Below are 16,062 nucleotides of genomic sequence, written 5' to 3'. Positions count from 1 at the left end.
AGAAGTGGCTAGAAACATGACATGAATAGCGCAAGGTATAAACAGGGCACAAGACAAGGAATAAACATAACCAGACAAGACATACATGTTACAGGGCACAACAAAGGACAGGGAAGAAGGCAAGGAACACAGGGGAAGGAGTGAGGAGCCGGAACCCTCGGACGCTTCTTCCTTTAAGCAAGGATAGGAAATCTTAACTGGGACATTGGGAGAGGAGAGAGGAACCGGAATCCTCAGATGATTCAAGGAAAAAGGGCAAAGGTACATAAGAGACAGACAAACACGAATACAGAAACTAGCCTAGGACTACAAGATAACTATTGGAGATTCCGTCACATGATATGGCCATAGTATGCTTAGCCCACCACTACGCCAAAGTACTCCAATGGCGGTGGGTCCTAACGCTAATCCCTGCAGACAAAGATACAAAACAAACCACACATGTAAACCAAACACACAGCACTGAGACATACCTTAGACTGCAGACTGAGACAAACAGAACACACAGGTGGGGACAGGGCCGGCCCTATAATGGGGCAGACTGGGGCAATTGCCCCAAGCGCTTTTTTTTTTTTTTTTTTTGAAGCGGAGGAGAGAGGGGCACCGAGTGGTTTTCGCTTACCCGCTCGGCGCCCCTCTCTCTCTCTCTCCTCTGCGGCGAGTCACCCTGTTCGGTCCCGGTGCCGGCTTGTAATGCAGAGCGCCGGAAGTGACGTCAATTTCCGCCGCTCAGCATTACAAGCCGGCACCGTGGCAGAGCAGGGAGACTCGCCGCAGGACTGTTTAAAGGTAAGTACCGGGGGGGGGAGACGAAGTTTAAAATGCCCCCCTCGGGGGGGGGGGGGCGGCGTTTTAAACTTCGCCCCAGGCGGCGTTAAGTCTTCGGCCGGCCCTGGGTGGGGAACACCTAATAAAGGAAGCAGAGCTGAAGCAAAGAGCTGGAGCAGAAGCAAGGAATGGAAAATAGAACAAAGCAAAAGGAAATCCAGGAATGGATCAAAGCAAAGCAGGGAAACTAAAGCAGGACAGATATGCAGCTCCGCAGCCTGGGCAGAACGTGACAATCCCTATTTGTAAATCATCATGCCAGCTTTCTTGAAGGGACAATTGCCTCGTTGCCCCCCTAGATCTGCCCATCATTAGTTATCATTATTTGTACTTGAAGGATTAAAATGATCTGAGTATACTATATCATTCAATAATCTTGGATTTGTACAGATTTTACACTGTGTATAAAAAGCGCACATAGTATCACAGCCATGCTAAATTTAAAGATGTGATAAATAATCTTCACACACAGTTCACATACTGGTAAGTGTGATTAGTACTCGTGGTCCCTTTTAATAAATTCCAAAAAACATTATATACAATAGAGTTGTCCTGTAAGAAACTGCTGATGTAGTAAATACCAGAAAACAATGAAACTGAATTCTTCATGATAATCAGTACAAACACAATGTTCCAGAAGCGCACATGACAAGCCTCAGTCCTAAAAATGCAATAACAACAAAAAACAAACAACCTAACGTTGAGAAGGGAATCCAGTGTGTTTGAGAGTAGGGACAGTGTGGTGGGTTTCAACTGCAGCAATGCCTTTACCAAGGCGTAGATCTTCTATATTGGGGCAACAGCCCCCTTTGTCTACTGCAGAGTGTTCTGGGGTTACCAATCGTAGGGTAAGCGTTGGCAGTGCCAGTAACTTCCCAAGGCCTCCTGGAGTGTATGTAGGCAGTGTCCCAACTGGAGGTCTCAGTAGTCTTGGCACCAGAGTGTCCAGACGAGCATTGGGAATCAGTAGTGTTTTCATGCAGGGATTGCGTAGCTGTGGCCCCCCTGTTCCAGTAACCCAAGGATTGGAGAGAGGAAGAGCTCCCACATTTGAGTCTCTGAATGGCTGCCTGGTGGAGTACATAGAGAAAGTGAGAGCTTTGGAACAGGTCAACCGAGAGCTGGAGGAGCACATCAGGGTATACTTGGACAGGAAGTCTTCAACCGTAAGCAGCTGGGGGTCTCTCAGGGAGAACTGGGAGAACATCTACCATCAAGTAAGTGTTGACAGATATTTAACATTACTATACCAACTTAATAGTTACATCCACTGGTGTAAAACGAGAATATAGGTATTGTAAAGATTACACTGTGACAAATATATAAGAACTAACCCTAACATTAAGGGAGTTGCCATGGTTGATTGTCACCGCTCTGACAGAGCCCTTAACCTCTTTAGAGCATATCACCCTAAGTTTTCAGAAATTCAGATTCATATTAAATTTTAAGATTAACTTTTCAAAATCTGAAATACTAAACATAATCTTACTGTAAACAATAGTCACAGAAGCCAAAAATAGACTCCCATTTAAATAGTGAAAAATGCTTAACCTATTTAGGAGTAAGGATCACTCTGGACGTATCTCAACTTTTAGATACTAATTTCTATAAAATATTGAGTGTGAGTGTTATGCTTAAGCCTTGGAGCAAACGTACACTTCCTAAAAAATCATACACTTTACCTTTAGAACTCAGACCGTTTGAAATGCTCTGCACTCAAAATGAACCCCCACTCATGTGATATCTCAAATTCATAAACTTCTCGTTACTGATCAAATAACTGTGTTATTATATTAGGTTATGGGAAAGAGAGTTGGGAACCACAAAACCTGATAAACAGTGGGACAAAATTATTCTGCTCAATCATAAATGCTCCATTTCGAGAAAACTTCAAGAGTCTCATACAAAGTTATGTCATGCTGGTATAGAGGTCCGATGGAGTTACATCATTTTTGCCCACAATCTGGACAATCTGGATTTCCAAGCTATCCCACAATCTGTGCTCTTACACTATACACCACCTCCTCCTATAAGAAATCACTGACCATTCATTTTTTAAAAGCTGCTATCGCTACCATATCACTTTATTGGAAGCAGACGTGCACTCCTAAACTAAGGTGGAATTTATGGAAGATCTACTTCAGACCTCTCGGGACAGAGAGTATGAACATGGCATAAAATGGGCTGAATTCATTTAATCTGATTATTTTCAAGAGATACTTGCATAATACACACACAAGGCATGATTTGTATTTCATGGAACATGTACTGTTATCAGATATATTTGATATACCTCAAATGTCCCACAGACACCTTCTTTAGCTTAACACAATGTCACAGTAGTGCTGATGTTTTGATGAGATATGCCCTCTTACATTTACAGGTTCACTTTTAAAGGCCCTCCCTAACACACTATAGTTAAACTAGAAAAAGACCGCGCTAAGACAACATATAAATGTAACAAAACAAAACATATTTTATTACATTATAGTTTACACAGTCGTCTAAATTTCTTCTTGTTGATTCCTTTCTTTTTGTCTTTTAATTTTATTCAGTTTTATCTACTGATGCATTCACCACGTATCATATCATTTTTATTATTATTGTTTATTGTTTTATATAGCACCATCAAATTCTGTAGCGCTGTACAATGGGTGGACAGGACATAACAAGTAGTATGTAACATAACAATTTGACTTACAGAGACAACAGGTGAGGAGGGCCCTGCTCAAACAAGCTTACAATCTAGAGCGATTTAGGGTGTAATACACAATAGGTAAAAGTGCCGTTGTTAGGGATAGACCAGCAACACTATTAAAAGTATTGCAGGAGAGGGACTAGGAAAGGTGAGCTAAAGGAATATGGGAGGGCTTTGTTGTAAGCATCCTTAAGGAAGTGGGTCTTGAGGGATTTTTTTAAGCAATAAAAGGCAGGGGGAAAGACGGATAGGCCGGGGGAGGGCATTCCAGAGGACAGGAGCAGCCCTTGAGAAAACTTGCAAGCTTGCATGATAGCTAGAGAGTATAGAAGGAGATCATTGGATAAGCGAAGAGACCGGTGAGGAGTGTATTTAGAGAAATTAATCCTGAAGCGCACAGGCAGCCAGTGAAGAGACTGACAGAGGGGAGAGGTGTTAGTGAAGCAATGGGAGAGGAAGATAAGTCTGGCAGCAGCATTCATGGTGGATTTCAGAGGGGTGAGACGGTTGCATGGGAGACCAGCTAAGACAGAATTACAATAATCAAGGCGGGAGATCATAAGGGCATGGACAAGAGCCTTAGTGGCATGCTGTGTTAGGAAGGGACGGATGCGGGCAATGGGACGCCAGTTTTTAGAGACAGACTGAAAGGTCGGAGTCAAGGGTGACATCAAGCCAGCAGGCATGAGGAGATAGGGAGATGATAGCACTGTTAACATTGAGGGAAACTGATGGGGGAAAACTTAGCGTTGGAGGGAAGATGAGAAGTTCCATTTTGGAGAGATTCAATTTCAGGAAATGTGAAGTTTCTAAGACAATCTAAGACAGAGGGAGAGAGATCAGAGGGAGAGAGAGATCAGCAGAGCATAGATAGAGCTGGGTGTCATCAGCATACAGGTGGTATTGAAAGCCAAAGGATGAGATTAGTTTGCCAATTGTGGAAGTGTAAAGAGAGAACAGAAGGGGTCCTAGGACTGAGCCTTAGTGTACCCCGACTCAGAGGGGGAGGGGAGGGGAAGTGTTACTGGAGACAGAGACGCTGAAAGTACGATCAGGGGGGTAGGAAGTGAACCAGGAGAGAACAGTGTCACTGAGGCCAAGAACATGAAGAGTTTGAAGGAGAAAAGGGTGGTCCACAGTGTCAAAAGCCATAGTGGCCTTTGGATTTAGCAGTGAGTAGGTCAATTTGTAACATTAGTAAGAGCGGTCTCAGTAGAGTGTCAAGGGCGAAAAACAGATTGAAGAGGGTCAAGTAGGGAGTTGGAATCAAGAAACTTAGTTAATTGGGCATAAACAATGTTTTCAAGAAGCTTAAAGGTGAGGGGAAGTAGGGAGATGGGACGGTAATTGGACAGATTAGTCGGGTCAAGGGAGGGCGTTTTCAAGATTGGAGTAATGGTAGCATGCTTGAAGGAGGATGGGACAGATCCAGTAGTGAGGGAGAGGTGGAAAATATGAGATCAAAAGAGGAGGAAACATAAAGGAATTTTGAAGCCATGGGGCTTAATGGGGTGTCAACTGGGATGTTGAAGTACCCAGGGATAACAGAAGAAATATCAGAGGAAAGAAAGAGAGGCACTCATGAGGAAAAGTGGTCAAGAAAGATATTAGCCGGGCCAGGGGGACAGTATATAACAGCTATGCATAAGGAGATGGGATTAAATAGTCAGATAGCATGGACTTCAAATGAGGAGAAAGAGAGTGATTGAGCAGAGGGTTGAAAAGTACAGGTTGGGGAGAGTAGGAGGCCTACGCCACCACCCTTCCTGTCATCAGATCTGGGAATGTGAGTGAGGTGGAGGCCACCATAGGAGAGAGCAGCAGGAGATTCAGTGTTACAAGAGATTAGCCAGAGGTTAGACAAAGTCAAACTTTGTTCCCATTGATACATTCAACTAACTGACACTTACTGCATAATAAACTGATGAATATTGATATATATATAACAAAAAATGAGAGAACAAATGGGAATGCTTTTAAAAATAGACTTATTACTAGTTTATTGTGAGTGTCATGTCTCATGGTTTATTTTGTATTTTGATTTATATGCTGTTTGCTACTGGCTAGTATGTTATTTGTCCCTGTTGGGCTCCCTTAGTCAGGTTGTATTCAGCTAACCCCTCCCCTTTCCGGTAGATTCTGTGCTGTTAACTATACTGTCTGGTAGCAGCCATTTTTATGTGATTTGTTAGCAAGAACTACTGTCGTTTCACTATTCTGCCTCACTTAACAAAGCTGTGAGATATGGGTTCCTGAGACCAACTGCTAAGTCTGCATATCTGTACATATTTTCAAGGATTGTCAGCCTGAAGATTAAAAACTTTATTGAGATCCTCTTCTACATGTCAGTTTTGCTGAGTTGACACTGTCTGCTGAACTTTCATTGTGTGAGTACTGGTCAATACAGACTTAGCAGTTGGTCTCAGGAACCCATATCTCACAGCTTTGTTAAGTGAGGCAGAATAGTGAGGGAACAGAAGAAAATCTAAATCAAATCAATATTTGGCTTCAAAACACCACCAATTCTTCTAGATACACTTGCATAAAGTCGGAGATTTATAGGAATATAGTTAGGTGCATGATTAAACAATTACTGTATACCGAACAGGTGCTAATGATCATCAATTTAATATGTAGGTTGAAAAACAATTGTTAACTGACTCACTAACATAGTAAGGTTGCTGAAGACAGTTTAATGTCAAAAGTCATACACCATGGCAAGACTGAGCACAGCAAAAAGACACAAGATCAGCAAAGTGTCTCCCAGACAGAGATTTCAAAGCAGACAGGGGTTTTCAAATTTTCTGTCCAATTGATGCTGTTTTGAAGGCAAATGGTGCTTGGTTGATTTGATTTAAATTTTTCCTCTGTTCATTCACTTTGCATTTTGTTAAATTATAAAAAAAATTAACTTTTAACACGTCTATTCTTGAAAGCATTCTTCCTTTACAACATTTCCACAAAAGTTACAAGCTTTTTTCTTGAAAAAATCTTGAGAAAACAAGTTGATTTTGTGCATAAATATCAACTTGCATCTCGTAAGTCAACCTACCAAATTATTTTGCCCATTCTGCTCTAGTAAACTGTGTTCCACTACTAATTTTGCAAATCCATTAAACACAACTTCCAATCATTGGAAATCTAGCATATATTGCATACACGGCTGTTTTATTAGGAAACAGATGAAAGTGCTACAGAACCAGATTAATCATATACAATTCTGCCATGGCTTCTTTGTAATAACCAATGATTTATGATGCAAAGTACTTGACAAATAACAGTATTGTCTGCTGTGCTCTTTTTATGAGATGAAAGCTATTACTGCCCCATAGCCATATAACAGAAGTCAATTTATTTGGATTTGAAGGAGTGGTGAGTATGCGAGGCTGTGGAGTTCGGATTAGTTAGGAGGCAAATTTTTCCCATCATTGTATTTTGCTGCAATATGTGACTATTCCACGCTATGAATTAGAACAAATCAACAATAAATAGGAAAAGCCGTTTAAACACAATACATGTGTATGAGCCAGTGTCATATTTACACTTACTTAAAGTCTGACATCAAAGGAGCAGAAGACCCCATGAGGTAGCACAACTTATTGTTCCTTGGCTATCGGTCTTTATGATATGTAGGTTACTTCTGAATAAGTTCCTCCAACGTGACAAAAATGCTTCAGACTTTGCACTTAAAATTCCAGTAGTATGTCACCCATTTCATGCACATGATACTCCACTAAATATAAATAAGAAGTAGAACTAATTTGCACAATGCGATTCTACACTGCTCACATTTGATTAAGGTAAATCTGCTGCGTAAACCTTTGGTACACAGTTTGTAACAAACATACAAAGGAGACAGGTACAATATTGTCCTTGATCTGTGCTTATTTAATCAGGAGACCCATATTAGGTTGTTACATATATTATTACCCATACACAATGTTACAGTTGTAATCCAGCCATGTTCTGCAAGTACAAATGCAAGCTTGAAATGGTGACTTGGACTTTGGTCTAGCTCTTGCAGGCTTGCTGCTAGAAACTCACAATTAACTAAGTTAAATTACCTGCTTATTTTGTATCTTCCCCTCTCAATAAAGCCCATTTTGTCTCCCACAAACACACATAGACTTGGGCCAACTGCTCCGTTGACTTTTGAGCCCATTACATATACAAATTTAGGATTTATTTGATTTTTTTAGGCACTACTAAAGTGTGTCCCCCAAATGGCTGACTGTGCCATTTGCACACTAGCCTGAAACTGCCAACCGTAGCACAAAGTTGCCAACGATTCCAAAATTGCTGGAAAGTTCCATAAAATTACACTTACTATGCCCCAACTGCTCTGGCCATTGTTCCTATTGTTGGAACTAGCAACCAGGAGTGTATTCACCTTGTGTGCTGACCTAGATCTGACTCATGGCAGTGCACCCAGCTGCCTCCTCTGCGACCGCTTTGCTCACTTAGTGTGATGGGATATGGCTTCAAATCCTGGTGCTCTGCCTTTTAAGTCAGTCTGTAGAGACTGTGCTCATTTTGCACAGTCCTCCATTATGTAAATGGACTAGCTAGGGAGATTGGAGATGTCCCTTGTAACCAACCCACTGGGCAGTGGTATATGGCAGGGGTAGATCACTCAATAGGTCAGCAGGTAGACGACTGACCCTTGGACATGTCAAAATACATTGCTGGTGGAATGCTCATGAGTGCATGCTCAATGTCCAAACTAGAAACTGTGCATGGGCAAAATTAGCAGAGATTGTATCTTACAGGGGCTAAGCATGTGGTGGACTCACGTGCAGTTAGGTGTGCAATTTTGTTTGTGAAGAACCTTTAATGAAACAAATATAAACAAAAAAATAGATGACTGTAAGGCCCCACAGCACAGCACTCTAGCCAGCACCTAGGCACATTAGAAAAGGTGTTTCCTGGCGATGAATATTATCATAAATATCATTATTATGACATTTTTGCACTTTTCTAGGTGGGAGATGCTGTTTTGGAGAATGCTCGTCTTATGCTGCAGACAGAGAATATTCAAGCATGTGCTGAAGACTTCAAAGAGAGGTGATACAGCAATTCAATACCTACTATACTGCTCCTAGAAAAGACTATCTCTGTGCTTGGATGTGATTTCATTGTCTAAATCAGCATTAATAAGAAGGTCCCACCACTGAGTAAAGCAGACTCAGGTATTAGGGGCCCACTTTTGGTGCATATGTGATTTGTTGTTTGCACCGAAAAAGCCAGTCTTTGTTTATTAATTTCAGTTCTGTTTTATTAAATTCAAATCAAAATGACATGTTACACGTGAGAGCAATATTATTGTTTTTTGCCCAGTAATATAACTGAACTGTATATAAAACCATATATAAAATGTAGGTAAATGTTGATAATGAGTGCTACCCTGAACATGCCTTAAAATATAAAATGTAACCACGCACAGCCTGATCCAGAAACACAAAACCTTAGATGATAAATAAATAGGTTTTGACAAAATATTCAGTGTTTCAGAGAATATTTGATCATTCCTGGTAAATGCAAAGAAATGTTACTAATACATGAATGTAACAGAGAACACAAATCATAATATCTCTTTTTATTTTTCCATTTCCATGTACATATGAAGGTGTTTATGTACAAATATGTTAAATGTATGCCTAGAAATAACACGTATGTTAATGTAATTCATTCCAGGGAACAGTACGAACATTATTTCATATCTGAGGCTTGTTTGTGTAGGAGAACAAGGCACTTTTTCTTATAGCATCCCTGAGGTTCTAAGCTACAAATAATCAGAATTAGTTGTCATCCCACCACAGGGAATTAATAATAAATCACTTGTTAGCCTTGTAAATGGCATCATTGAGTATACAACACACTGGCAAAGTTTTCCACATTCACGATCAACAGATCAGTAAATTACACTTTTTATGGTTTGTGCTAAGAGGCATAAACAGCTTGGACTATAAACTGTCTACGTTAATTACCTAAAATTAGTTTCTTACTGAAGGTTGAAGTGCTATACAGAACCCATACAGATATTTGTATTAGCCTTGGTCTTGCTAAAAACACTCAAAAGATCTTGAGTCTTAAGTGGAAATATAAAAACAAATTCAAAAATAAAAAAATAATTTAAAACTATAATGTACACAATGCACACACATTAATATTTGTGTATTGATTAGTATAATGTTTATACCCATGTGCTTTTGAAAGAAAGACTAACTTTGAAGAGGGACGGTAAAGTTACTACTGTTTGTAAGAGGATCTAGATATAAAAATATTGCTGCATGAATGCATCATATAAATTAATATAAGTCAATACAATATATAAAAGAAGATAGTGAATAAGCCATCCCCATGCAAACTTCAATGCTCATTCTATTGTAGGTATGAGAATGAGCAGCCTTTTAGAAAAGCAGTTGAAGAAGAAATACGTTCCTTGTATAAGGTGATTGATGATGCAAATTTGACTAAAATGGACCTGGAAAGTCAGATAGAGAGCATGAAGGAAGACCTTGCTTTGCTGTCAAAGAACCATGAGGAGGTAAGGAAAGGTGTTTTGTGAGTGTTGAGAGAGGTGCCAAACTAAAAACTTAATGGGGCCCCTCGACACATGGCTTCTGATCTTCCTTGGCAACATTGACACACAAAGACATATACAAATTCAACAAAAATCCGGCCTATGTCATGCTACTGGCACTCCTAACCCTCATACATGGTGTGAGCTAAGTACTGCTGTCTAAAGAAGCAGCTACAACTGCTATGGAAAAATGTAATCAATACAATATTCTGTATATTTTTCAGGATGTGAAAATGTTGTACAGACAGCTGGCTGGAACTCAGTTGGAAGAAGTGGATGCTCCTATTGGTACAGGACTTGATGACATTTTGGAGACCATCAGGATTCATTGGGAAAAAGACATTGAGAAGAACCGTGCTGAAACGGGTGCCCTCCTCCAAACTAAAGTAAGTGGTTTGTACAATTACAGTAACTGATGTTATACACAATGATACCTCAATGCTATGTCATTTACAGACAATCTCCGTGGAAAATACATAACTGAAGCATAACTAAGACTTTTGGACCAGGTCAAATTCTTGCAAAAGTCTGCTTCTAGAGTCACTATACCAAACCAGATTCAAGTTCAGGCTGTATATATTGTATTCAAGAATGACTAACTCAATATGAATAGTTTGGGGAAAGTAGAGTAAGAGGTCATACGAACATTTAAATACTTAGAGATTTAACAAAGTATAGGGAAGGAGGAGAAATGTTAGAAATGTTAGAAATGTTAGAACCAGAAGTCTAATACTGGAGGGTCAAAGATTCAGATTTAATGTAAGGAAGTTTTACTTTACTGAGAGGGAAAAAAAGATAAAATAGCCTCCCATCAGAAGTGATAGAGTCTAATAAAGTAAGGGAATATAAGCATGCATGTAATAGGCATAAAGCCTGAATTTAAGACAAGATCAAGGACTGATTAAGACCTGAGTCTTACATCAGGAAAAGAGGGCAGACTAGATAGGCTGGATGATTTGTATGTGCCATCAAATGTTATGCGTTGAGACATATATGTATACGCACACCCATACTTGAAATTGAAGCTATAACCCAACACAGATGTTAATGAGTCTTTACTTGAGCATCTGCCAAGATTTTCAGATTTATATAATACAAAACACATAGGTGCCACTTTAGCATGTGTTCCTTTGGCTTTTGTGCTCTACCACCTGAAGCAGGTAGTTTCAAGCTCTACCATCTGAAGCAGCTTTTGCTGCCACTTGTCGGAAGTTATAATTGCTCTTTTGAAACAATGTTACAGTTAAAAGTACTTATAATTAGTTAATGTGTGGCAAGTGAACCCCAAAATGATGTTTCACAAAGATTCATATTGCAACATAATATTAAACAAAGAGACTGCAGTTACTTTTTCTGATGCATACGAAGCAGTGCCATCTTTTAGGGTGCTACCATGGGTGTTTGGGTTAAAACTACTTCACATAAAACGCTATGACAGAATGTTGTTGGTTCTCATTATTGAATGAGTGTGCAATAGGCTCCTTAATACACTAATATAATTGGCAGGCATAAGACCATTTAAATGCATGAGGTTTCCATCAATTCAATGCCACCACCAGGAAAACCACACCCAGTCCATTGAGCGATCTTCTCTAGAGGCACAAACTAAAATTCTAAGTAAAATGAGAAGTGAAAGTCAAGGTCTTTTTTGCTGGAAGATTTTAAGAAATAGTCTAAGTGAAGAGTTATTTGTTATTGAATGAATACGTTGCTCTAAATGTAGTGTTTTTTTGGTGTTATTGAAATTGTGAACCAATGACACGTGCATTTTATCATGTTCATTTTCATGGATGAGCCAGTAGAACACAAGCTGAGCAGGTAGAGCACATGCTAAAGTGCCACCAATACATCAATATATTCAGCTCTTTTATCATAACAGCCGTTACTCATGGCTAAAAAGAGCATGCATGTATGGTAAAAAATCAATATAACAGGTAAGATAGGCCTGGGATCTAAAGCCATCTGTGTGAAGGAATCTCTCCATATTCTTCTGTTGTGGGCACACATCAATTAACCATTCAATGGGTGCCTGATACAAGGACACTGGCACTTTAGCATTCATTTCTTTGTCAAAGTTGCATTTTTATTCTTGTGATCAGCAGTCAGCAGCCTTGCCAGCTGTGAAGAGCCAAGAAGAAGAAGTTGTGGAGGGTCTGAGAGAAGAATTTCATGACACTGCATGCAAAATACAGAGTCTTCAAGCAGAAACAGAATCCCTGAGGACATTGGTGGGTGCCATTTTTCCATCAAGAGCTTGGTTCCTGAATATACTTACTCTTATTTTAAGCATTTAACTTCTGAAGAACATGCACTTCCACCCAACTTGGTTTGTCTTTCTATATGGACATCTAGGTTGGTTTTAACTGACTGTAGCGAATATGGGTATATTCAGGGAGAGCTGGCAGGAGAGCTTAAGAAAGAGTTGTGTTTCTGTTCCTTGACTTCACTGTACATTATTAATAGCCAATGGCAGTGAGATTTTTCTACATGGAGATCTCAGCTGGCCCTGTATGTTCATTATATACAATAAAGAAACCTGCCAGGGATGGTCCTTCACTAATAGTGAAGCGGAGGAGTTAAAATAACTACTCCTGCAAATTTCCTGCCAACAGAATTCCAGTGAATAAACCTCATAGTGTCTTCACTTTTGGGGAAAAACTGCATTTTCAAAAAAGTAGCTTGTAAATGCTGCGTCTCTAGCAAGTTATGAATGCTTGGTTGTAAAATGTAAATAATTTGAAATACATGCTTCATCAATAATATTCTTTTAGAAGTACACAACTCTTCTACATGAGAATAGTATGGACATGTTCAGGGAAAGTATTCTCATAACTGAAATGTAGGGCTAGTCTGTCTAATTTACGATTAAATAATCACCGAAATATGTTCCAGATAATACAGTGCTGCTCTGGTTATTGTATTATTCATTATCACATGGAAAATTACTCTTCTTACAGAAAAGAGGATTGGAGAATTCTCTACACGATGCTAAGCATTGGCATGATATTGAACTCCAAAACTTGGGTTCAGTGATCACCAAGCTGGAAGCAGAACTGGAAGAAATCAAAAGTGAAACAGAACAGAATCAGAAAGACAGGGAACACTTGCTTGCCAAGAAACTTCAACTTGAGAAGGAAATAGCAGCATATCATTCTATCCTGGATGGAGAGGAAAATAGGTACCATGTCTAAAATGTCAAGGGTATTTCTGTGAGATTAAGAGAGCATGAATGAAAATGATTAGAAGCCCAAATTTATATGCCAATGTAACTTGACAGTGTTATTTTTTAGCTTTTTTACAGCAGACAATGACCTAGCATTTAGACACAGTCTATAACAAAAATCTGAATTCTAGTTTTGTCAATTTATCTGACCCTTCCAACACAAATGCTAAATAAATATGTGTTATTCTTCCTCAATATTCAAAATTCCCTATATTTGTGTATAGATATATGCCAGCCCATGCCAGAGAGAGACACTTATGTTGTAGGGTGTGTGGTTTGTGTACTTATATTTAGTCAGCACGGTGTTTAGATGAAAAGGTGAAAACAACTGAATGTATAGACTTTTCTGTTGTTTTATAGTCATTATGGATATTTTTAGTGTTAATAGTGTTAAAGAGTGATACTCTTATAGCAGCCAGACGTCTACAATGGGGGACACCAGCAGAGAAAAGATCGACATAGAAATTTGTGTCACAAATACCGATACTTGGTAGATATGCTCAACTACCAGTCGCATATACTGGCCTAGGTGAAGGACGGTGGCAGCACCTGTGTCGTTTTACTGGGGCATATCTCCCTAATGGATGATTGGGCTCCCAGGTGAACCTCTGCTCAATTGGCCCATTGGTAAGATCAGAAGATAACCTCCTTGAGGTAGGCCCTGAGGATGCTGTCCAGGGCCATGCATTTAGCCCAAGCCCAAACCAATGACAACAATAAACATTTGATGACTGAGGATATATGTTTATGGCCACAGGTCTTTTCAGTCCTATGTAAGCACAAAGTGTCTTTTATAGAACAATACATATTTTTTTCCTTCCATTTTAGATGATGTTTTAAGAAGTCAACAGATTAAGAAGAATTGAATTCCACCAAATGTTTCGCAGGATGGATCTACATTTAGTTGTGTCGTTATTTTGTGTGCATTTCAAGCTAAATAGTTTACGGAGTTAACAAATTTAATTTAATCATTTTCAAAAGGCAATGAAAAGAAAAGGAAACTCGACAAGGTACCTTTTCATATTTTAATCCTGCTATTGAAAACTCTGCTTAATAAAAAAAGAAAGACTACAACCAAAGGTTTGACTGATTCAATGATTTGGCATATAATCTCATTAATTATGTTAAAAAGGTGCATATTTCTAATGTTCACACGGTTGTTTAGTAATTAACCAAGCAACAACATTTTTACCTAGAGCACGCATTGTACAAATGTACATGCATTTCATTGTGATGCATGCCCTACTGCTACTTTCTGTGGAACTGACTGGTTGCTTCAGGCAGCCAATCAATGGCAGGAAAGTGCTCCCACTGAAATCAAACGGTGTGTGTTTCACACATGTCCACAGGATGGAAGGATCTTGTTATAGCTCACCTGGAACTTTTGCCGAGCGAGAGCTGGTTAGTGGCGAATATATCTTGTGGGTGCTGGCAGCAAGAGATGTGTTTACTAGAGCAAATCCCATGCAAGACAGATTGGGGTGCACAAAAGAGGTATTCTGTAGAATTGCTCCATACATTTGCAGCGGGGACCACATGACAACTTAAAGGTACCACTCAGCTATCATGTACATGACTGCAGTGTCCCTTTAGACCAGAGGTGGGGAACCTTTTTTCTGCCAAGTGCCATTTGGATATTTATAACATCATTCAAACGCCATACAAAATTGTCAACTTAAAAATTAGCCCCACATTGTACATTTATCCCACCTTCCCTTTAGTATTCATTTATTTGATGCCCCCAGCCAGCTCCCCTTGTGAATTAATACCCCATTTCGCCCACACCCTTGTGTATTGCCCATAGCCAGCTCCACATTGTAAATTTATCCCAGCCCTCCTTTTAGTATTATGTATTGCCTCCAGACAGCCTCACAATGTGTATTTATGCCACCCAGACATCCCCCCATTTAGTATCATGTCAGCACCGGCACCCAGATTGCATCCACAGGACCTGCCTAGCACCCAGACTGAAAGCATAGGACTTGCCATCTTTGCCCCCAAACAGCCTCACTGTGCAATCCTTGCCTCAAACATCCTCCCTGTGCCATGCATGCCCTCCACTTACACATCCATGCTATCACATACACATATTCATTCATTCCATCATTCACAAATATTAATTCCCTCATCCACAGATACTCATTCAGGTACTCATTTATTCACTCAATCACCGATACTCATTAATTCCCTCATCCAGATACTCATTCACAAATACTGCGGAAGTAATAGCGTGAGTCGCCCAGCCACCTAGAGTGGCAGGCATGATCACAGTTGCTGACTCTTTTGCCCAACAGGCCAGACCAAATGATTTTGCTGGCCTTATATGGTCCATGGGCCAGACGTCCCCCACCCCTGCTTTAGACAAACTACGGAACTCAAGTGATTAATGTAATTATATGCACATGTTACATATATGATACCTATATTGCGTAAGGTTTCTAAAGACCTAAAGGTATCAATTCAAATATGTAATGGATCCAAACAGAAGTTATTATTATATTTTATTTATATAGTGCAAAGACTTCTTCCTTAATAATACAGTAACACAAAAGTATTGTGTAAACATGAATGAAAATGATCACCCTGTTTTATTTTTATATTACAATCATCAAATTTGTATAGCAATTTAACAGAAGACTGTAACAGCACACTTAGAGTTGGAAAGCTGTTTAGATGTCCATATTATGATAAAAGGGATAGTTTACGGTTTACTGCAATCAGAATGCTTCT

At 39.5% G+C, this 16,062-nt stretch overlaps 1 protein-coding gene across 2 annotated transcripts; it reads left to right on the top strand.

The window, feature by feature from the left end:
* The first annotated feature begins 1,560 nt into the window (after positions 1–1,560).
* Positions 1,561–14,411, top strand: BFSP2 (beaded filament structural protein 2). Of its 2 annotated transcripts, none has more exons than XM_053466338.1 (7): positions 1,561–2,045; positions 8,508–8,590; positions 9,917–10,073; positions 10,334–10,495; positions 12,212–12,337; positions 13,067–13,287; positions 14,161–14,411. In XM_053466338.1, the coding sequence occupies exons 1-7, from the start codon at positions 1,590–1,592 to the stop codon at positions 14,162–14,164; spliced, it is 1,209 nt and encodes a 402-aa protein (XP_053322313.1). In that variant the 5' UTR covers positions 1,561–1,589; the 3' UTR covers positions 14,165–14,411. The 2 variants fall into 2 exon arrangements, with proteins under 2 accessions (XP_053322313.1, XP_053322312.1); XM_053466337.1 differs by having other exon boundaries at positions 12,209–12,337.
* The last annotated feature ends 1,651 nt before the right edge of the window (positions 14,412–16,062 follow it).

The sequence above is a fragment of the Spea bombifrons genome, chromosome 5 (assembly GCF_027358695.1).
Source record: "Spea bombifrons isolate aSpeBom1 chromosome 5, aSpeBom1.2.pri, whole genome shotgun sequence".
In the NCBI taxonomy this organism is placed as follows: Eukaryota; Metazoa; Chordata; class Amphibia; order Anura; family Pelobatidae; genus Spea; species Spea bombifrons.
Note: the sequence above shows the minus strand (reverse complement) of the source record. Positions and strands in the feature narration are given on the sequence as shown.

Coding starts and splice junctions, on each gene's coding strand:
- BFSP2 (XM_053466337.1), top strand. CDS start 1,590: ATGCCTTTACCAAGGCGTAGATCTTCTATATTGGGGCAACAGCCCCCT. Junction 8,591..9,916: donor GCTGAAGACTTCAAAGAGAG/GTGATACAGCAA, acceptor ATTCTATTGTAG/GTATGAGAATGAGCAGCCTT. Junction 12,338..13,066: donor CAGAATCCCTGAGGACATTG/GTGGGTGCCATT, acceptor CTCTTCTTACAG/AAAAGAGGATTGGAGAATTC.